The sequence below is a fragment of the Sparus aurata genome, chromosome 3 (assembly GCF_900880675.1).
Source record: "Sparus aurata chromosome 3, fSpaAur1.1, whole genome shotgun sequence".
Taxonomy (NCBI): domain Eukaryota; kingdom Metazoa; phylum Chordata; class Actinopteri; order Spariformes; family Sparidae; genus Sparus; species Sparus aurata.
In genome coordinates, this window is record NC_044189.1 from 3,728,840 (window position 1) to 3,752,038 (window position 23,199).

Consider the following 23,199-nt stretch of genomic DNA (forward strand, 5'->3'; position numbering starts at 1 on the left):
TGAAAACAGAGAGACAAGATTACTACATATATTAGATGAGTTATTGAAACATTATCATTAATTATTAAAAATGGAGGTAAAATTCAACAACTCATTTCAAATTGAAAATTAATCAGAAGCTTGTACTCTGTTTAAAAGATAAACATTTTCTTTGTGCTACAGCTTCTGGGCAGCACGACAACCAGCAGCAACACGGGGCTGGTACACAGTGTAGGGGAGACCAGGGATGATAGTAACACTTTTTGTTTGAGCAAGTGTAACTCAGTGGCTGTTGGTGCTCGAGATCTCAAATTTTGACATGTGGTACCCATATTTGTCTGCTGTGAATGACATACACTTGGACTTCTACTACACCATCACAGATTATGTAAATTAATGTCAAACACAAAGAGGTATGTTGTTACAACCTACCCCAATACCGGGGTGAATTGTAACACTACTTGCGGATGGATGTAACAATTAAATTATTATACTTAAAAATAGATCTACACTTAAAATGTATGCAAGAACTTTAACGAATAATAAAGAAGGAACCATAAACTTGTCAGAATACAAAAATAATGATAAAATAAAGAATAATAAAGTATAAACTGGTGTCTGTTGTTTGTGTGTTTTGTAGCCTGAAACACGTTAATGTGAAAAAGTATTTGAACACTTGAATTTCTGTGGAACAAACCACTTTTGAACAGTGTGGTGCAAAGCTGCACTAAATACTTAGTAAGTACTAAAAGGCATTTGAATAGTTGAATTGCCTATTTTGAACAGTGTGTTTTTAAGGTGCAGAAGATAGCAAACTGCCTAAGGCACATATGTTTAATTAGATAGGCAGTTGTGGCAAATGTAGTTGTCCTTGCCTGGGGTGCAGGCTTCATGGGCCCAAAATCTACAATGCTGACATCTGATCCACACTTCCCTTGGCTGTGAGTTATCAAAGTGCTCCAAGCACACAATGCAGACTTTTTAAGAACAGTTACAACCATCCCCATGCCAGGCAGCCATTAAAAAGCTAACCATTTTTAGCATTTAGCTTCAAAGCTAGCACTAATGCAACACATCAAATTAAACTAGAGAAACTACTACTTGAGCTTATGTAAGTGAAACAACTGTATCTACAACACAATGGACACTATGCAAAAAATATTTGTGATGGAAATTTTTACTTTCTTACCTGAAAAATAGTTTTTTGGCTCCAGAACAGACAGTTTTCAACTCAGAGACATGAGGCTTCACCAGTCAGGTCAATTTGTCAGTGGGCATGGACTGTATTGATGACATCACCACAGCTTGTTTCTGACTGGTCAAACTGAGAGTGTTACAACTATCCCTTTGTTACAACCATCCCCGGTCTCCCCTACTCTAATCAACGAGGACAATGGACAGAAAGTGTATATTATGATAAGAAGTACTGGATCTGTGAGAAACGAGTTTCTTGCATTCTATGATGACAGAAGTGTGGAGTGTTGAGATCAGCTATGTAAACTCAGACACATTTACATGTATTGTGTGTGACATGCTTAATAACCTGATCACACACATATTGTTCCTCTGCCTTACATGCTGTATGATCTGATTGGAACTGATCCAACACAGCTACATGTGTATTACTGACTCTGCAGTCCTGCAGGATCATCACAGTAAAAGCTTGTCTTTACTTTGCTTTAGTTGATTAATAAGTTTGTATTCAGTTCCATCTGTCTGCGTTCAATATGTGAAAATAATACCAAGTTGTGTCTGAGTCCTCTTTGATACAGCAGCTGCTAATGTTCAGTGTGAAGCTTCTACAGGAGAGAGAAACATGCTTGAAGGTTTATGTTTTGCCTCTTTAGCCTGTTTAATGTGCTGCTGTCCAATTCCCATGATAATTCCATGATAAGGACATTTTATAGTCTTAATCAAGGCCCCATTTAAACTCAGTTTCAACAGTCTGATATCTGGATCAAACCCAGATGTAATTTAACACCGGTTCTTCATTTTGGATCTTTGTTCTGCACTCCTAAACACTGTTTGCATCTCTTGTCTCTCTGTGGGTCACAGTTTGTGCAAGTAGCAGAGCGAATTTTAAAAAACAGTCCAGCAGCATCACATTTCCTGTGTCATATATGTATGTGTGGGTAAACTGTGTGGGCAACAGTGAATACAGCTCAGGACAAATGTGTGTATGTGAACACACACTTCTGCTTTACAGTGAAAACCTTGTATTTCCTCAAAGTCACTGTCAAGACTTAAAGACAATAAACAGATTTAGTTTGTAGCTTCAAATGTATTAATATTGTTTATTTGATGATGTCTTTATTCCAACGAGCAAACCATTAAAAGTCTATTTTGAAACAATTTGAGTGAAGTGTGTTTTTTCATGTGTTTAGCTGTGGTCTGTCCTGATGTCACTTCCTGTGTTAGAGGCTGTCCAACTCAAAGACAGAATGCTAAACTACACAGTCAAACCTGTTCAAGAATAGCTTCAGTTAAGTTTCCAGTTTGTAAAGATGTCTGCAGAAATTCTTGCTGCACCAGATTCCAGCTTCAATGTGAGATTCATCAGAAGAGAGAACAGAGGAGAGGGAGAGGAGATGGAGGTGGAGATCTTAGAGGATGAAGAGCATCACGCTGATCTCGGCTCACAACAAGCCAGTAAGTCTTAAATGATGACTATTGAAAAAGGGAAGTTAGTTCAAATGTTTATGTGGCTATATTTAAATTAAATACTGAGTTAAAATGATCAATTAATCAGTTCACCATCAGTCACCGCTGACTACGGGTCATTATCAGCTGTCTTGGTGCTCTAATCTGGTGTAACGTCACTCATTATTCTTATAGAGGGAATGACAATGAGCAACAAACACTCCACAGTTTAAAGTGTCACTTCAACCTTCATACCAACATAATAAAAATGTTGTCTATGTATTTTTCCTCTGTAGGACCAAACACTGAACAGAATGGTGCAGCTGTCAAAAGAAGGTGTTTCAGAGCTCCTGCAGTGACTCTGGGAGTGATGTATCTGCTCATGTTGGCTGGAATCTACATACGCTGTGAGTGACTCAGTTTTTAATCCAGACTGTCATATATTGATGAATTAGTGATGTCATGTTTTAGGATTCTGTCAGATAGATAACACAGTAGGTGCAGGTTCATCTTTATTGTCATCGTATCACTTTGTTCCTGTGATCAGAGTTTTGTCCAAGAGACATTTTAGGATGAACACTAAAGCTAGTCAGCACGGGTTGTTTCTTGTCTCACTGTGTAAAAGAGGAAGTTAACATTATTTATGAAGACAAAGACGTAACCCTACACAATCCATACACTGTTAGGAGAGCATTTCTCTGAGGATGTATAGAAATCTTAACCACAAACAACAATGTTTCTTGCCACTGGTCCAGTCTGGTCAGTCTGTTCAGAATCTACTGGTCCAAACTCATTTTTTACCGGCCCTGAATGTAGTTTCTACTGGGAGTACTTCTGCTACATCACAGAGGTAAATACTGTACTTTCGACTCTAGTCTGAAAGATGTAGTTACTGGTTATTTTTGTACATTACATCTTTTCATTAATGTTGCTGGTATGTCTCATGGTTTTCAAACTACTATTAACATCATTATCAACCCTCATGCAACAGTATCCAGTGGAAATTGAGGGTAATGTTTCTGCAAAACCACAGATCAGTTAAAACTTTGCAACTTAAAATTGTATAATTTAGGCACAAATACCACTTGGTTATGGTTAAGAAAACATCATGGTTCTGCTTAAAACTAATTTTGTTCACCACAAAAACCACTGCAAATGTCCACAGTGGTCCTTTAGAAACACCTGATTTGTTCTTCACAAAAACAGACAGAAATTTGTCTGGTGTCCTTGAAAATATCCAGTGTTGTGACTCAAACTGCAGTGATCCATTTGGCTGTAACAATGCCACCACCAGCTGGAACAGCTGTTTAAATAACAAGAAGAAAACAGAGTTTTGACTGAAGGGGGGATTTAAATAGTGGTCTAAAGCCATTATGATTCTTCAGAAGTCTGAGTCATAAAAATCAAGTGTCCGGCCTGATCTGACATATGATCGGCTGCCTGAACAAGAGAGACGGTTCTGTGTGTGAGCTCGCAGTGACCGCAAAGAAAAGGGAAGTGCTCCGAAAAAAGATGCTCTGAGCATCATCTTTCCTCTGCACTCACTCCTCATTAAAAACAGTTAAAAAAGATGCAGTCGCTCACAGAAAAACGTTCAAAGCCCCTACTGAGGAGTGTAAAAAATAAAAGTACAAAAAAGAAAAAATGTTCATTGTTTCACAAAATAAAATAATATCACGCTAGAAGAAAGGTCAAAATGACGCCAGACAGCAGTGCAAGGTTTTATTGTTCAATGGTGGATTGACAGATGATGTAATACTGCGTTTCAACGTCTAAATTAAATGATTTATTGTAAAATCTTCACTTTGTTAAACTTGTTGGAGAACTGTTTTAGTTTCTCTATAAGCCAACACCTATAAATAAAAACAACTTAGAAACCAACATTTCCTGTTTCGGAGAGAGAGAGAGAGAGAGAGAGAGAGAGAGAGAGAGAGAGAGAGAGAGAGAGAGAGAGAGAGAGAGAGAGAGAGAGAGAGAAGCAGTCAACCACTGTGTGAATTAGTGTAAGCAGATCTATCGAAAACCCTGAAACCTTGTACCTCTAAACTCTATTGTTTAAACAAAGAAACAATAGAATTATTCTGTGTGTATTCATAGTTTATCTAAATGTTATCATAAATCTAAAGATAAGACAGTTCTGTTGTCTAGCTGTTATAAAGTCCACAATGTTTTCATAAAGAGTCAAGTGAATGAAAGGGAGGGTATGTTTGATTCTCTGCATGTTGTTACTTCCTCAATGTTTTCAGCGGACACCAGACGGACGTTGGACCAAGAAACACTGCCAGCAGCATCAGTACAGTGTACTACGTTATTGTGTTTATCTACAATAGTTAGTGTTGCGTATTATACACGTACAGCAGCATAGTAACAGATCAGCACAGTGCAGTAAAAGTAAGTGAAGTGCAGCTTCTCTTTAACGCTTTCAGTCCTCTAAAGATGTCGACAGATATTTATGCCAAACCGGATTTATCCAAGAAGGTCAGATACACCAGAAAGGAGGAGTGGCAGGAAAATGAGGTGGATATTTACGAGAGTGCAGACGATATTGGAATACATTATTTTCAGTCACATGACGGAGGTAAGTGAGAAACTATGACAAATCATCATGATAATACTTGGCGCGCAGGTGGTCGAGTGGTTAGAGTGCATTCCATATATGCAGCCGACCCTGGTTTGATTCCGGGCAGAGGTCCTTTGCTGCATGTCACATCCCCCCGTCTGTAACCTGTTTTTCCTATCTAACTACTGCTTAATTAAGGTAATAAAGGTCTTTCAAATAATAATAATGCTTGTCTTGTCTGATGGTGGGTGTGCCCTTTAAATCATGTAAACTCTCAGTTTAGATCTTTACACAAACCCATCAGCATACATGTTTCTTTCTATAAACCTACATTTTCTGCATGAGACCTTGTGTTTTATGGATATTTCCTTCCAGTAGTTCTTTATTAGGATTATGTTGTGCCTTGTGATTAACATGCACCACAGCTCTCTGAGTAGAGGCCTTTGTTCATGTGTTCTGTTCACGTTCTTTGGTTCCAATTAAGCTCAACTTTCCAGAAGGTTTGTTTCTTTTCAGACACAACATGTATCTAATAGTCAAGACTTTTTGGCATCATGTCTATTGGTTTTACTAACATTTAACAATCAGACAGCTTTCTCAGATCTGAGGAAGTATCATCTCCAGCTCAGACAGCTTTACAACAGGGTAGTAAGGGAAATGGCACGACAGGAAGAAGTGAAGTGCTGCATGTCAAGATCTGTTGAAGATCATTATCAGTCCAGAGTCGAGGGTGAGAGAGGCTGAAGAGGTGATGCACAGCTGTAACACACTTTCTGCTGAAGCTCAGCTGTGCAATTCAATGATTATTTATGACTCAACATTTAAGATGAGCTCATGTTTTGGTTTATACAATAGTGTTTGAGTGATATTTTTTAATATATTTCTAATGTTAGGACTTTAAAACAACTTGTTCAAAGTTGTGCACAGATGTCACCACAGATCAAAACAATGAAACCACAGAGTAAAACGTCTTTGTAGCAGAGGGGAATGATGCTCTCTGTCTGTTTGTCACTTTAGGACCGCAGAATGAGAAACAACCTCCAGCCGTCCAAAGAAAGCAGTTCAGTTCTGCTGTATTCTGTCTTGGAGTGCTGTGTTTCCTGATGCTGACTGCAATCATCGTCCTTTCCACATATTGTAATATATAAAAAATACATATACATATATACACACACACATATATATAAATAAATAAATTAAAAAAAAAACATTATAAATGAATTAGGGCTCTCAACGACTAAAATATTTAAGCGCGATTAATCGTATTATTGTCAATGGTAACAAATGTGCAATTAATCTCAAATCAATCACGTATTTTCAATCTGTTCTAAATGCACCTTAAAGGGATATTTTCACTCTTTTCAACATGGGAGTGAACAACTATGCTTGCTTTATGCAAATGTATGTCATTAGTATTGCAACAATCCAAAACACTGAGAAATACTGTAAAGAATATTCTCCAGAATAACCTCCGTTCTGATACCGCTCTCCACGAGTCTAAGACATGCACAAGTCCACACAGACGCACGTGTGCCTTCAAGGGTTAGCCTACATCTGAGGTCATTCGTTGAGAGATGGAGTTTGTAAAATACTTCGAAAAACAAGTAGACAGGTCATATCGGTGCAACGTCAGGAATTGCTCCCTCTTTTAAATTTGAGCTAGCGTACAGCGAATTAAATTTTAGGTGAGCGGAGAGCGGTCTTTGAGCAGAGCTGTCTGGTATAATTTTGAGCGGTGGAGCAAAGGAGTGAACACCCGCGTACGCGGGGAGCGAAAATTCTCGCCGCTCAGCTGCGCTCACATGCTGTGTACATCGTGGTTTTTGTGGTGATCAAAAACAAGCTATTTTTATTCGACCATCTCTATCAGTGAGTGTGTTGACAACAACAGGTGTTAAAAATAAAACATTTTCTTCAACTTAACCAAACTTTTTTGTGGTTAAGCAGTGCATTAGCACAGCTTGTGATAATACAGACATAGAAAATTCAACCTGAACAAATATTCAACTGAAAGAACAAAAGGAAAACACCATTTTGAATGAAGGGGGGCTTTAAATATACGGCTGCAGCTATTATGATTCCTCAGCAGTCTGAGTTATAACATTCAAGCGTGTACCTTGATGCTGATAACATGTTGGTCTAATGCTGGTCTGTGTCCCAGGCAGGACAACAACATGTGTGAACGAGCAGTACCAGCAGAGGGCGACAGTGATGGAATATAATCATATAAAGTTCTAGGAAGTCTGTGCATAGAATATGTAAAAGCACAAGAACACACACAAAAAAAACTCTAATTTGGAATATGGAAAATGATATTTCATTATGCACAGGAAAATAGGTAGTTGGTCTTTAGTATAAAGAAACAATGATATGTTTGTGTTTTTTACTTTGTTCTGGTTCTCACCAGATATCTCAGTCACTTTGGAAAAAGACCAGCTGCAGAACAAATACGACAAACTGAGCAACAACTACACCCAACTCCAGGAAACAGCTTCAGGTGAAAAAAATCTCAAAACAAAAAAGGAAATACCAAATATACAGGATCAAATTCTCTGCAAAATGTTTGTTTTATCTCACTGATAATCTATTTCACACATTACAGTCAACAACAATCAGCTGAAGAGCAGTTATGAAACCCTGAGTAAAAATCACAGTAAGTTACAGGATGAGTTACAGAAGCTGAAGGACAAAATTGAAGGTGAGAAAAATCTAAAATGTGCAACTGTAATGTGAATTTACATGATACAACTTGACTGTGCTTCATCTTTTTATTATGTAAGGGATAATGCCCGACGAGGTGTTCATTAACAGAAATGAATCGGACGACGCGGAGGCGCTTCGCGTCGGACGGTTGCTTCCGTGAAGTCCGATTCATTCCTGTTAATGGACACCTCGAAGGGCATTATCCCGCTTATACCATGGTCACTTGCCAAAGAAAAGAAATTCGGACCATTAATTTACATTTTCATGCGTTTTACAATCAAAATATAAAGTTTTTCACAAGCCATAACTTAGTTTCCCTGGTAACGCCTGAGGGTTTGACTAATACCTGGAACAATCATTACTCTCCCGTAAGATTCTTATGCAACAGAGACGTTGTTCACTCCTCCAGTAAATAGGACGGATCATAGATACGACTTGGCAACGGGAGATATTCTAGTCCGCTCAGCCATGAGCCAGAAAGCTAACGCTATGCTAGCAAGATTCAAAGTCAATAACATTGCATACGGTTGACAAACAGTAAATATAATTTGACAGTATGCTAGCTAACATGATTAGCTAGCTAACCAGTCATGTCATTGTCCCCAAATCAATAGCAAGATTTCCACGAACAAATGACCGGCCGTGTGTAAAGTTACTGTGGCTGCAGCCTGAAGCAGAGAGCTGAACAGCGAACGGGATGTGAGATTATTTGCATATCAGTAAGTTTAGAGGGGAAGTGAACTTTCTGCAGCTTGTGTGTTACAGTCGCCACCCTGTGGTGTTCAGAGGATAAGACACTGAAGGACTCACGGACTGAACTCAGTGCTGGAAATAAAATATTCAGATTTGATACGCCAGCTAGCGCATTAATTTACAGCGGTGAACAGTCAATTTGACTGGAACTACTTAGTAGGTGTCCATATATCACTTTTTAACCTACACCCTCCAGCCAATCAGAATCGAGTATTCACCCAGACCATGGTATAAAACTGATTGAAGATGTTGACGTTTTTTGAGATTATATTTCAGACCGTCACAAATTAGATATTATATCCTGAGCAAAAATACAGAGTTAACAGCCTGAATAGGGAAAGTGGTGATCAAGAAACATCTTAAACTTAGTAGAGGAAACAAGATGTCAATGTGACACAGAATGACATGAACTCTTTCTTTAAAACACGTGTTTGACATTAAGGGAAGAGGTGTCCTGATGGATGGAAGAGATTTGGATGCAGCTGTTACTTTAGACCCAATGAGAAGAGAACGTGGTATGAGAGCAGAACTGACTGTTGGAACAAAGGAGCAGATCTGGTGGTCATAAACAACAAAGATGAAAATGTGAGTGTGTGTTAGTAAAGAGCCTCGAACTCAACCTGCTGTGACTCTGTCATCTGGACCTGTTCTCCTCTCAATATTATTTTCACATTTCAGACTGTGTGTATTTTAAAGATTGGGTTTGTAGTTTTGTTTGCAATGAAACATTTTAATTATTCATATCTAACAACATTTCTTTATTACAATATAAAAACTGAATGATGAACAGAGAAATGATTGTTGTCTCTTGTTAAATACCAGAAATTTGTCAGTGAGCTGAACAACATGAATGGAGAGTCCTGGATTGGTCTACAGACAGAGTCAACAGGAAGAAACCGTTATGAATGGAAGTGGGTGGACGGATCACCGCTGACAGAAACGTGAGACATTTTAATTTTTTATTTTCATCACATTTCAATAAAATTAACTGGCTGTCACAGAAATTAAATGTGAATATTATAAATATTATCATCTTAAACGAGACACAGTGATTGGGAAACCATCTTTGTGTTTCAAATCAGTGGATCCATGATCTCTTTCTTTTTCTGATTCAGTCCTCAAAATGTGAATCACATGAATCACTGAAAACAGAGAGACAAGATTACTACATATATTAGATGAGTTATTGAAACATTATCATTAATTATTAAAAATGGAGGTAAAATTCAACAACTCATTTCAAATTGAAAATTAATCAGAAGCTTGTACTCTGTTTAAAAGATAAACATTTTCTTTGTGCTACAGCTTCAGGGCAGCAGGACAACCAGCAGCAACATGGGACTGGTACGCAGCGTTCTCTAATCAACAAGGACAATGGAGACAGCGCAACTCTGGATATAAGCACTATATCTGTGAGAAATGAGTTTCTTGCATTCTATGATGACAGAAGTGTGGAGTGTTGAGATCAGCTCTGTAAACTCAGACACATTTACATGTATTGTGTGTGACATGCTCAATAACCTGATCACACACATATTGTTCCTCTGCCTTACATGCTGTATAATCTGACTGGAAGTGATCCAACACAACTACATGTGTATTACTGACTCTGCAGTCCTGCAGGATCATCACAGTAAAAGCTTGTCTTTACTTTGCTTTAGTTGATTCATAAGTTTGTATTCAGTTCCATCTGTCTGCATTCAATATGTGAAAATAATACCAAGTTGTGTCTGAGTCCTCTTTGATACAGCAGCTGCTAATGTTCAGTGTGAAGCTTCTACAGGAGAGAGAAACATGCTTGAAGGTTTATGTTTTGCCTCTTTAGCCTGTTTAATGTGCTGCTGTCCAATTCCCATGATAATCACATGATAAGGACATTTTATAGTCTTAACCAAGGCCCCATTTAAACTTAATTTCAACTGTCTGATATCTGGATCAAACCCAGATGTAATTTAACATTGTTCCTTCATTTTGGATCTTTGTTCTGCACTCCTAAACACTGTTTGCATCTCTTGTCTCTCTGTGGGTCACAAGTTGTGCATGTAGCAGAGCTAATTTTAAAAAACAACAGTCCAGCAGCATCACATTTCCTGTGTCATATATGTATGTGTGGGTAAACTGTGTGGGCAACAGTGAATACAGCTCAGCACAAATGTGTGTATGTGAACACACACTTCTGCTTTACAGTGAAAACCTTGTATTTCCTCAAAGTCACTGTCAAGATTTAAAGACAAAAAAACAGATTTAGTTTGTAGCTTCAAATGTATTAATATTGTTTATTTGATGATGTCTTTATTCCAATGAGCAAACCATTAAAAGTCTAATTTTGAAACAATTTTAGTGACGTGTTTTTTTCATGTGTTTAGCTGTGGTCTGTCCTGATGTCACTTCCTGTGTTAGAGGCTGTCCAACTCAAAGACAGAACGCTAAACTACACAGTCAAACCTGTTCAAGAATAGCTTCAGTTAAGTTTCAGTTTGTAAAGATGTCTGCAGAAATTCTTGCTGCACCAGATTCCAGCTTCAATGTGAGATTCATCAGAACGAGAGAACAGAGGAGAGGAGAGAGGAGATGGAGGTGGAGATCTTAGAGGATGAAGAGCATCACGCTGATCTCGGCTCACAACAAGCCAGTAAGTCTTAAATGATGACTATTGAAAAAGGGAAGTTAGTTCAAATGTTTATGTGGCTATATTTAAATTAATACTGAGTGACAATGATCAATTCAGCAGTTCACCATCAGTCACCGCTGACTACGGGTCATTATCAGCTGTCTTGGTGCTCTAATCTGGTGTAACGTCACTCATTATTCTTATAGAGGGAATGACAATGGGCAACAAACACTCCACAGTTTAAAGTGTCACTTCAACCTTCATACCAACATAATAAAAATGTTGTCTATGTATTTTTCCTCTGTAGGACCAAACACTGAACAGAACGGTGCAGCTGTCAAAAGAAGGTGTTTCAGAGCTCCTGCAGTGATTCTGGGAGTGATGTATCTGCTCATGTTGGCTGGAATCTACATATGCTGTGAGTGACTCAGTTTTTAATCCAATTTTACATGTCTTGATGATTTAGTAATGTCATGTTTTAGGATTCTGTCAGAAAGCTAACACAGTAGGTGCAGGTTCATCTTTATTGTCATCGTATCACTTTGTTCCTGTGATCAGAGTTTTGTCCAAGAGACATTTTAGGATGAACACTAAAGCTAGTCAGCACGGGTTGTTTCTTCTCTCACTGTGTAAAAGAGGAAGTTAGCATTATTTATGAAGACAAAGACGTAACCCTACACAATCCATACACTGTTAGGTGAGCATTTCTCTGAGGATGTATAGAAATCTTGAACAGGGACCAACAATAATGTTTCTTGCCACTGGCCCAGTCTGGTCAGTCTGTTGAGAATCTACTGGTCCAAACTCATTTTGTACCGGCCCTGAATGTAGTTTCTACTTGGATTACTTCTACTACATCACAGAGGTAAATATTGTACTTTCAATTGTAGTCTGTAACCTTATTACTAGTTCTATTTTTACATCACATCTTTTATACACATTGCTGGTATGTCTCATGTTTAGACACTTGTATCAACATCATTATCAGCCCTGATGCAACAGTTAATGTTTCTACAAAACCACAGATCAGTTAAAACCTGACGTTGCTTTGTGTTTCAACGTCAGGTTGAATGATTGAATTTTCTGTTTGTCTCTTAATAATTCATGATTTAGGCGCAAAACCACTTGGTTATCTGCAGCTCTCCTTAAGAAATACATGGTTTTGTCTTTACAAAAACAAAAATGTCTTAGGGTGTCCTTTAAAATATCCAGTGTTAGCAGTGTCAACTGCAATGATCTCTTTGGCTGTAACAATGCCACCACCAGCTGTTTCAAGAACTAGAAGAAACACACAGTTTTGACTGAAAGGGGCTTTAAAATGTATCTAAAGAAATAAACCCAAAGGTCCACTAGAAGACAGCAGTGAGTACCGATTGCCTCGAATAGGTGTGAGAACAGTACCAGCATGTATGAAGGTGCAGAACCAGCAGGAGGCGATAGTGACAGTTCCGTTTTCTTTTCTGCTTATCTGTGAGGGTCGCGGGATGTTGCCACTTTTTATCCCCCTGAGGGGTTGCTTGGCTTACTGGGGCCAAATCCAGTTTCACTCTATGGGCGTAGGCCAGAGTTCACCCTGGATGACTCGCCAGCTCATCGCAGGACCCTTACTGATGGCAGTGGCTGCCTTCACAAGGTGCCAACTGCACATCAGGAGCAACTTTGGGGTTCAGTGTCTTGCTCAAGGATACTTTGACATGTAGCTCAGTCCCACCCTGGGGAGCCGGGATTCGAACCAGTGATCTTCTGATCACCAGTCAACCAGCTCTACCCACTGAGCTACCACCGCCCGCGATAGTGACAGATTAATTTATATATAGTGCCAGAAAGTCGCTGTTGGGAGGAGGCTGAGGATAGGATGGGTTTTAAATTCACCCAGATGATCAATGTTTGAATCTAGTGTAAGGCTAAAAGCCAAGGACTCTTTTAAGGAAGTAGAACTTTGCAAGTCGAACCATGACCTCTACCTAAACCCACCCAAGTAGTTATGGTGCCTTTATTTTGAAAGTGTACCCAGCTGTTGCAAATGTACTAGGAAGGAAACATTTTCTGTGGAAACAAAAAGAAGGTTCATTGTACTAAAAAGGCAAACCCATTTGACTGAGTAACAACTGAAGCCTCTTCTTTGGCTGAAGAAGACTGTGGCTCTCTGGAAGGATCAGAGGCAGTTCTTTGAATAAGACAAGTTAAAGGATAAGTACACCAAATAACCAAATTCTTCGTTGGAATAGAGAGAGTGATATTTGATTATGCACAGGAAGTAAGGTAGTTGTTCTTTAGTATAAAGCTAGATGATTTGTTTGTCTTTTTCACCTTTCTTCTGGTTGTCACCAGATATTTTGGTCACTTTGGAAAAAAACCAGCTGAAGACCAGATATGACAAAGTGAGCAACAACTACACCCTACTCCAGGAAACAGTTTCAGGTAAAAAAAAAAAAAAAGTCTCAAAACAAAAAAAGAAAATACCAAAAATACTGGTTGAGCTTAAAACTATTTAGTTTATCTATTGTTGTGTTTCTCAAGACATGACAGTCAACAACAGCCAATTACAGAATGAGGTAAAGCAGCTGAAGGACAAAATAAAAGGTGAGAAGAACAGAAAATGTTCAACTGGAATGCCGATTTACATGATCAAATCTGACTGTTCTTCAACTTTTAATTATAACTGTTTCATGTTGTTAACTTTTTTGCCATGTTGTATTTCAGACCATCACAAATGAGATATTAAATCCAGAGTGAAATTACAGAGTAAACAGTCTGAATCGGGAAAGTAGTGATCAAGAAACATATTAAACTAAATAGAGGAAATGAGAAGTCAATCTGACACAGAATGAATCTTTAAAACAAGTGTTTATCATTAAGGGATGGGGTGTCCTGATGGATGGAAGAGATTTGGATACAGCTGTTACTTTAGATCCAATGAGATGAGAACGTGGTCTGACAGCAGAGCAGACTGTAAGAACAAAGGAGCAGATCTGGTGGTCATAAACAACAAAGATGAAAATGTGAGTGTGTGTTAGTAAAGAGCCTCTAACTCAACCTGCTGTGACTCTGTCATCTGGACCTGTTCTCCTCTCAATATTATTTTCATATTTCAGACTGTGTGTATTTTAAAGCTTGGTTTTGTAATTTGGTTTAAATGAAACATTTTAATAATTATCTATATCTAACAATATTTCTTTACTACAACAGAAAAACTAAATGATGAACAGAAATTATTTTTATCTCTTGTTAAATACCAGCAATTTGTCAGTGACCTGAACAACATGAATGAAGAGTCCTGGATTGGTCTACAGACAGAAAGGTCAACAGGAGAAAATCGTTTTGAATGGAAGTGGGTGGACGGATCACCGCTGGCAGAAATGTGAGACATTTTAGAGTTTACAAATGTCTATTTGTGAGGAGGTGTGGAGCTGCTTCATCAACCAGCACTACAGTTATAGTAAATATTAAAGTATATGCTCCAGGATCATTAGTTTGAAAGAGAAAACGTCTCAACTGTGTCAATAGATGTGAATATTATTAATATCATCAACTTAAAGAGACAAAATTATTGGGAAACCATCTTCGTTTTTCAAATCAGTGGACCCATAATCACTTTCTTTTTCTGATTTTATTCCACCAAATGCTGATCACATAAATTACATGAAACAAGATTACAACACATATTAAATGATTTATTGAAAAACTATCAATAATTAAAGAGAACAATATTGTGAGTAAAATTCAACAACTTATTTCAAATAGAAAATAATTACAAGTTTCTGCCACGATAAGCTGAACATTTTCTTTCTGCTAAAGCTTCAGTGCATCAGGACTACCACCTGCTACATGGGACTGGTACGCAACATGCTGCAATCAACAAGGACAATGGATACCAAGTATATATCATCAAAACAAGTACTGGATCTGTGAGAAATAGATTTCTTTCATTTTATGATGTCAGAAGTGTGGAGTGTTGAGATCAGCTCTGTAAACTCAGACACATTTACATGTATTGTGTGTGACATGCTCAATAACCTGATCACACACATATTGTTCCTCTGCCTCACATGCTGTATAATCTGATTGGAAGTGAATCAACACAGCTACATGTGTATTACTGACTCTGCAGCCCTGCAGGATCATCACAGTAAAAGCTTGTCTTTACTTTGCTTTAGTTGATTCATAAGTTTGTATTCAGTTCCATCTGTCTGCGTTCAATATGTGAAAATAATACCAAGTTGTGTCTGAGTCCTCTTTGATACAGCAGCTGCTAATGTTCAGTGTGAAGCTTCTACAGGAGAGAGAAACATGCTTGATGGTTTATGTTTTGCCTCTTTAGCCTGTGTAATGTGCTGCTGTCCAATTCCCATGATAATCACATGATAAGGACATTTTATAGTCTTAACCAACGCCCCATTTAAACTTCATTTCAACAGTCTGATATCTGGATCAAACCCAGATGTAATTTAACATTGTTCCTTCATTTTGGATCTTTGTTCTGCACTCCTAAACACTGTTTGCATCTCTTGTCTCTCTGTGGGTCACAAGTTGTGCAAGTAGCAGAGCGAATTTTAAAAAACAGTCCAGCAGCATCACATTTCCTGTGTCATATATGTATGTGTGGGTAAACTGTGTGGGCAACAGTGAATACAGCTCAGCACAAATGTGTGTATGTGAACACACACTTCTGCTTTACAGTGAAAACCTTGTATTTCCTCAAAGTCACTGTCAAGATTTAAAGACAATAAACAGCTTTAGTTTGTAGCTTCAAATGTATTAATATTGTTTATTTGATGAGTGTCTTTATTCCAATGAGCAAACCATTAAAAGTCTAATTTTGCAACAATTTTAAGTGACATGTGTTTTTTCATGTGTTTAGCTGTGGTCTGTCCTGATGTCACTTCCTGTGTTAGAGGCTGTCCAACTCAAAGACAGAATGCTAAACTACACAGTCAAACCTGTTCAAGAATAGCTTCAGTTAAGTTTCCAGTTTGTAAAGATGTCTGCAGAAATTCTTGCTGCACCAGATTCCAGCTTCAATGTGAGATTCACCAGAAGAGAGAACAGAGGAGAGGGAGAGGAGATGGAGGTGGAGATCTTAGAGGATGAAGAGCATCACGCTGATCTTGGGTCACAACAAGCCAGTAAGTCTTAAAAGATGACTATTTGACAAAGGGAAGTTAGCTCAAATGTATGTGTGGCTATCTTTAAATAACATACTGAGTTAAAATGATGAATTCATTCATCAGTTTACGGGTCATCATCAGGTTGGGCTCTACCTGGTAACGTCACTCATTATTCTTATGGAGGGAATGACAATGAGCAACAAACACTCCACAGTTTAAAGTGTCACTTCAAACTTCATACCAACATAATAAAAATGTTGTCTATGTATTTTTCCTCTGCAGGACCAAACACTGAACAGAACGGTGCAGCTGTCAAAAGAAGGTGTTTCAGAGCTCCTGCAGTGACTCTGGGAGTGATGTATCTGCTCATGTTGGCTGGAATCTACATACGCTGTGAGTGACTCAGTTTTTAATTCAAACTTTCCTATCTTTTTAGTAATGTCATGTTTTAGGCTTCTTTCATTTAGATAACACAATAGTAGCATGTTCATCTTTATTACCATCGTATCACTTTGTTCCTGTGATCAGAGTTTTGTCCACGTTGCTGGTATGTTTAATGGTTTTCAAACTTTTTACATTATTATCAGCCCTAACTTAACAGTTAATGGTTCTGCAAAACCACACATCAGACATAAAACTGGACATTCATTATGTTACAACTTCAGCTTTGTTTCGGTCAAATTTTCTCTCTTTATAATGTAGGCACAAAAAACACTGGTTATGGTTAGGACAACATCATGTTTGGGTTAAAACTGGTTTTAGTCACCACAGACACAATTGGAAATGTCCATAACTGTCCTTAAGAAACACCAGGTTTTAATATTAAAAATATCCAGTGTTGTGACTTGAACTGCAGATGTCTGTTAGGATGTGACAACGGTACCACCAGTTGCAACAGCAGTTTCAAGAACTAGCAGAAAAACACAGTTTTGACTGAAGGGGGGCTTTAAATATTTGTCTGAGGCCATTATGATTCTTCAGCAGTGTGAGTTATAGAACCTCTGGAGGTCTCTGCTATTAGCTGGAGTCACCGTCCTGTCCAAACTCTGTGAGGACTTTGACTTTATTTTAATGTCTCATCTTGAGTCACTCAAAACTTCAATCAAATGTTTTTTGGCCTTTTTATGGCTTTTTTATTAACAGTGCAGCTGAAGATATGACAGGAAACAGGGAGAGAGAGAGGGGGAATCGAACCCGGGTCAGCTGCAGAGCCCTGGCACATGGGATGCGCACGTTACCCACTGAGCTAAACGGCGCCCCTTCAATCAAATGGTTTGATTGGACATCGCTGCCCTGTCTCTTTTTTTCTCACCAGATATTTCAGAAAGTTCTAAAAACTCCGAGCTCAGTCAGAAGGAGAAGTCGACGAGTCACGACAACCTTAAGGACAGTTTCTGCCACGGTCAGGGGAACAGCAACACATTACAAGACGTTAATCCATCATAACAATTTCAAATCTGTTGCTAAAACACTGTAATGACACTAAGTTGTTTCTTGTAGGATGGACGAGATTTCGATGTAGTTGTTATTACAAATTTACAGAGAAGAAGAACTGGACTGACAGCAGGACCAACTGTCAGAGCAACGGAGCAGATCTGGTGACAATAACAACCAAAGAGGAACATGTGAGTATCTGTTACCTTGTTTGGACTTTCTGTTCAGATGTGTCTTTTGTTAGTTATAGCATCCCCCAATAACAATTACATACATATAATCTGTCTCACCAAAACATGGTATTCTGTTGCAAAAGCCAAGCATGTAATGAAAATAAATAGTCCAATACAGAGTATGCTATTATTAATCTTAATGGGCCAATTTACACCTTTTATGCTGTGTTTTGTGGCTCCAGACATATTTTTGGGTGAGTGAGGAGGACAAGAATTGCTCTTATGACAGTTAAGGCTGCTGACTCCAGGCCTCGAGGATGCACTTCTAATTCCACTACAATGTCTGATATTACTGGCTGTCAAAATATTTTACATATTTACATTCAGATTCTTGTTGTCCCATAAAAAAAAAAAATCAGATTTTACAGATTCTCAAATATAATAACTTCCTGAGGCACAAAATGTGGCAACAACCAGCTTCTCCCCGCTGTGTTCATACGTGTTCGTCACTTTTTAGCGTCCCATGAAACAGTTTTCATCGTCCTTTGTGCTTCTTGCAGCGTGGTTCTGTATTTGGTTGTGTTTTCTCCCTTAGCATCATTTTGTTCTAATGTGATGCATGTGTTGTCATATGGGTGAAATGTCAACAAACTTGTTTCTATATATTACTTGATTAGCTGCAATGCACTGAGCTCTGAGGACTAAAGTCTATGTGGCTAAATCACAAAAACGTCAATTAATATTTATTGTTCCTGACTAAGAAAACATTTTTTTTGTGTGTGTGTTATTGTGTTTTAATTCATTCTTCATCGTGGAGGATTTCTTTCCTTCAGAGATGAACACAACATGACATATGGAAATAATTACTGTATCTTCTGCAAAATCACCAGAACTTTGTCAAAGATCTGACTGAGCATCAGGCTTCCTGGATCGGTCTGCAGTCAGTGAAGTCATGGAAAACAGAATGGCAATGGGTGGACGGAACAACACCGAAATATGTGTGAGTTTTAAAATCACAATTTATCAGAGTAATTGTCCACATTTAATACTTAGATTAAATAGGAAATGTAAAGTAAAAAAGAGAACAATAAATCATACAAAACATGACTGATTTGATGAAATCAATTCAATCATGTTTTCAAATAATGTTAATATTCTGAGGCATTTTATTATTGTCATTTGAATTAGCACGAGACAGTGTTCAGATAGTCGAGGCAACTGGTGGACGGAACAACACCGAAACATGTGTGAGGATTTAAAATACTTTTTATTTTTTTTAAATCATGATATATCAGATTCATTAAGGATGCTTAATACTTAGATGACATTTTAAGTTAAAAAGAGAAAAATAAAGTCATACAGAACAATCTGGATTTGATTTCATCAGACTGATCATGTTTTCAATTTGTGTTAATATTTTGAGGATTTTCCATTTATTTATTTGAATTAGCATAACTCAGACACTGTTCAGATAATCTTTGAATAATTCAACGCATGATTTTAACTTCTGGATTCTGGATTCTGGCTCATATTTGAGAAATTAAAAAAGCCAAAGTGACTGAAGCCACTGATCTAGATTCTCAACAGCTCCGATTGATGAACTTGTAGTCTACTGCTGTACCACATGAGGGCACCAACATGTTCATGTCAATTCCTCTTGTGTGGCCCTCATCACTTAAAGCAGAACAATTATGTAAAAACAAAACAAACTGTAAGTTTATAACAGGGCTAATACCTCAAAGCTTAAGCTAGTAAATTAAATGTAGTACAACTCAATGACTCAATCTTTTTCTGTACTTACATCAAGATATTGTAAGTATTTGCACTTATAATGTGGCAAGGTCTAGCAAAAGATTCATAATATATTATTGTACATGCCTACAGCTTAACAGATGGGAAGTCTCTCCCTTAAAAAACACCCCTACAGTCACGGTGCCAACGTTTTTATCATCTTTGTTAATTCGACACAATTTGACCACAGAACAAGGATGTGAATTAACCCGCAACTGTCTTACACATCATCTTATTCACAAACACATTCACGAACCATAATTACACCGACAACAACAGAATACCCAAGAGTCTTTGCGCCACAGTCCACAGTATAGTAAAGTACAAGTATACGTTTTAGTATTAAAGTATAAGTCTAAGTATTAATGTACTTAGTCTTAGACTATTCTTTATACTTTTCAGTATAAGCCAAGTATACTTCACTATACTTTTCTTGAGTACATAAAATGTAGTATATAAAAAGTACACTTCAAGTATACTGCCTCAGTTTTAGTATAAAATAAGTATACTTGTAGTACACTTGAATAAACTACTTTTTGCTAAGTGGTGTTAGGACAGAGACCTTCCACTGAGGACACACGAGGAGGAGGATGAAGACGATGATGAGGAGGAGAGCCAGCCAGCGCCGAGGAGGAAGAGGAGGAGGAGATGAAGGAGGACAATACTTACATTATTTCTGTTGTTATTTAGTTAATGTATGAGTTCTTCTTAAATCATTTGTTCATAATTGTTCATTTTATATAATTCATGAAATAAATGATTGTGCTATTGTTACACGTTGTCTATTCCATTCAGTATTTACAGCTTAAGTACAATTTATAACAGCAACCGGCATTTTGACAGCCTCGCTCTGAGCTCCCTGATGTTTTTACTCCTCTGTAGCCTTCAAGCATGTTCCAGGCCGTCAGCTGGTTGGCTGCACCTTGAGAGGGTGGAGCTAAGGATATAAATAGGGCGGCCATCTTAGAGGCTCGCTCTCTTTGTTCTGGCAGCCATGTTCATTTCAGTTTGTTTTGAGTTTGTTCCTTTAATTTAACACTGACACACACATTCGCTCTACACCACTGATACTATTAATAATACACTCGTAGTTGGGGCACCACCTCCGTTGTTTGATTTACTGGAGTAGGCCGGAGGGAACTATTCCAAACATCTAACTGTCAAGTTTGACTTGGACAGTTAGAGTATCAATTTCAAATCAGTTTATTCAATCTCATATTCTGAAGCAGTGACTTCTCTACACGTATACATCGGTTCTCCACATTAAAATTAAGTTCCAGACGAAGACAAACGATTATATATGTTTATTGACTAAATAATTTTGGGTAAAATAAAAGAAAAGACAATTTTAGATGAACAACAACAGACAACAGAAAAGGTAAAGACTGTAATTAGAAAATAATACAATTATGTGAATGTTTTATTTTATTTTTAAGGTCTTAACATTTACAGCTCTTTACAAAATGTTGTCCTCCTCACTACAATGTGGTATTAACACATGAAGCATTCAGGATACTTTTGATATCAAGTTTTGCTGCTAAACTTTGTCCTTGACAGGTTACAAGATGACCTACAATCACAAATGACATTCAGAGAGGATTATTTAAGTGGGGGAACGCTGTTCTTATGACAGCATCACAAGAGATACTCCATGCATGTATGAACACACATGAAGCTAAAAACTATCAATATTTTTACATCATATTAGAAGAAGTGGGGGACTCCATGCAGACCCTGAACTGAGACACAGCAACAGTGTTCAGGATTGCAGAGTTGTTTTGTCACACAGAAATGCAACGTGTAGAACATTTAGCACCAGAGTCCATTCAAAATATCACTGTTTTACCAAAATAATCCTTTAAATGTGGGTGACATCGTTCAGAGTGTATTTTATATAAAACAGGATACAATTAAATCATCTCTGACATTGAGTTGATTATATTAATTATCATTTTGATTGTGATTGAAAAATTTCCAGCTGTTCATACTGATCTTCAGTCAGATAAAGTGCGATAGTAAACGGATACAAGGGGGGAAAACAAAAATACAATCATAAAGTTTCCAAACACACGATGCAGATGCACAGTAACAGTTTGATCAATGATCAGAAGCTTCATACTGTCTGATGTGGGTCGTCCAGTAGAGACGTTTACAGCAGTCGGACCAGTTTTAAGATGAGAGCAGGAACCAGTTCCTCAGAACCAGCTGGAGATGAAAGATTTATAAAAATGATGGAAAGCTGCTCTCGTTCTGCATCAAGGCACCATGAGATCAACAAGATTACAAACAGTAGAAAATGTAAATTTAGAAACAGCATGATTGTGTTTTTGGTCACCATTACAGTACTTAAATGCACTTGTGCTGTGGATCGTTTATTAAGTGCTCAAAGTTTTACCAAGAAGTGTTTAAAACCCTTGTTGTGAATGTTCTGTATTAACGGAAATACATTGAATTCTTTTCTTCAAGTAACAGGTGAAATGTGCCATGTGGGCAGATTTGACACAACAAGTCTTCAGCTGCATTAATACACACAGGTGAACTGAGCTACATGCTAACTTCAGCATGCTAACACACTTACAGTCACATGGCTGACGTCCTGATGTGTAACATGTGTAACCTTCACTTAGCATAAAGCCGCTGAGGCTCATGGGAATGTTTTTAGTTTTGCAGCTATTTGTTCATAAACCGGAGTCACATTTTAGATGACACTAGAGGAAAATTCACAGGGAAACCAAAGTGATTATAATTCATCCTGAGGGGAAACATGAATGTCTGTACAACATTTCATGTCCATTCAGTGGATGTTGAGATGATTCAGTGACGTAACCTGGAGGACAATTAAGGTGGAACTACTGTCTTCCAGCAACAACTATCCACTCGAGATCTCACGTGACTTTTCCAGCTTTTCATTTTAGTATTGTTTCATAACATAAACAATAAAGCATTCAATACACAGTAGGACCAAGGACTTATACATATTCCTTGTAGGTCTATCTTAACAAAACATATCAGACATTTAACTGGTGAATAACACAAGCATTACACACAAAGAGAATCATGATATGCAAGTCTGTGCCCATCGCAAAGGTGGGGGCTGGTTTCTTTCAAACCCCAAATTCATTAAGTAATAAACTTCATTTGGGCTTGACAATAACATGGAAACTATCTACTGTATGACTTTCTTGGCTATTAGGGAATCTGCTAAAATTAAGAAGATGAAATTGTAGTTAATAGTTATTCAGAACATATTGAAATGTGGATGAGTATAGGATTGGGATGCAGCAAAGATTGGAATGTCCCAGACAGGGTCGTAAAACGCTTTGGCCTGTGAGGGGGGAGGACTGGGTCATCTTTACCCCAACCACCATTTACCCCCACTTCTTGTCATCTGATGTGGAGAGAGAGAGGATTCTATTGTTTTTAGTTGTTAGGTAGTAACAGAAGGTC

At 37.8% G+C, this 23,199-nt stretch overlaps 2 protein-coding genes across 4 annotated transcripts in view; both read left to right on the plus strand.

Annotated features, from left to right (window-relative positions):
* The first annotated feature begins 4,583 nt into the window (after positions 1 to 4,583).
* LOC115578525 (CD209 antigen-like protein E) lies at positions 4,584 to 16,080 on the plus strand. 3 transcript variants are annotated; one of them, XM_030411529.1, is made up of 8 exons: positions 4,584 to 5,197; positions 6,197 to 6,316; positions 7,587 to 7,676; positions 7,782 to 7,877; positions 9,078 to 9,220; positions 9,458 to 9,576; positions 9,941 to 10,832; positions 15,616 to 16,080. In XM_030411529.1, exons 1-7 carry the CDS (start codon positions 5,056 to 5,058, stop codon positions 10,056 to 10,058), a joined length of 828 nt encoding a protein of 275 aa, XP_030267389.1. In that variant the 5' UTR covers positions 4,584 to 5,055; the 3' UTR covers positions 10,059 to 10,832; positions 15,616 to 16,080. The 3 variants fall into 3 exon arrangements, with proteins under 3 accessions (XP_030267389.1, XP_030267388.1, XP_030267391.1); XM_030411528.1 differs by lacking the exons at positions 9,078 to 9,220; positions 9,458 to 9,576; positions 9,941 to 10,832 and adding exons at positions 14,106 to 14,248; positions 14,486 to 14,607 and having other exon boundaries at positions 15,045 to 16,080; XM_030411531.1 differs by lacking the exons at positions 4,584 to 5,197; positions 6,197 to 6,316; positions 7,587 to 7,676; ... (2 more) ...; positions 9,458 to 9,576; positions 9,941 to 10,832 and adding exons at positions 11,123 to 11,267; positions 11,554 to 11,664; positions 13,578 to 13,667; ... (1 more) ...; positions 14,106 to 14,248; positions 14,486 to 14,607 and having other exon boundaries at positions 15,045 to 16,080.
* Positions 16,081 to 16,167: 87 nt separating this feature from the next.
* Positions 16,168 to 23,199, plus strand: part of LOC115578523 (CD209 antigen-like protein C) — a 61,368-nt gene continuing 54,336 nt past the window's right edge. Inside the window, exons 1-2 of the mRNA XM_030411523.1 lie at positions 16,168 to 16,372; positions 16,637 to 16,747. Of these exons, the coding sequence (XP_030267383.1) occupies positions 16,228 to 16,372; positions 16,637 to 16,747 (256 nt within the window). The 5' untranslated portion in view covers positions 16,168 to 16,227. The remainder of the gene's footprint in view (positions 16,373 to 16,636; positions 16,748 to 23,199) is intronic.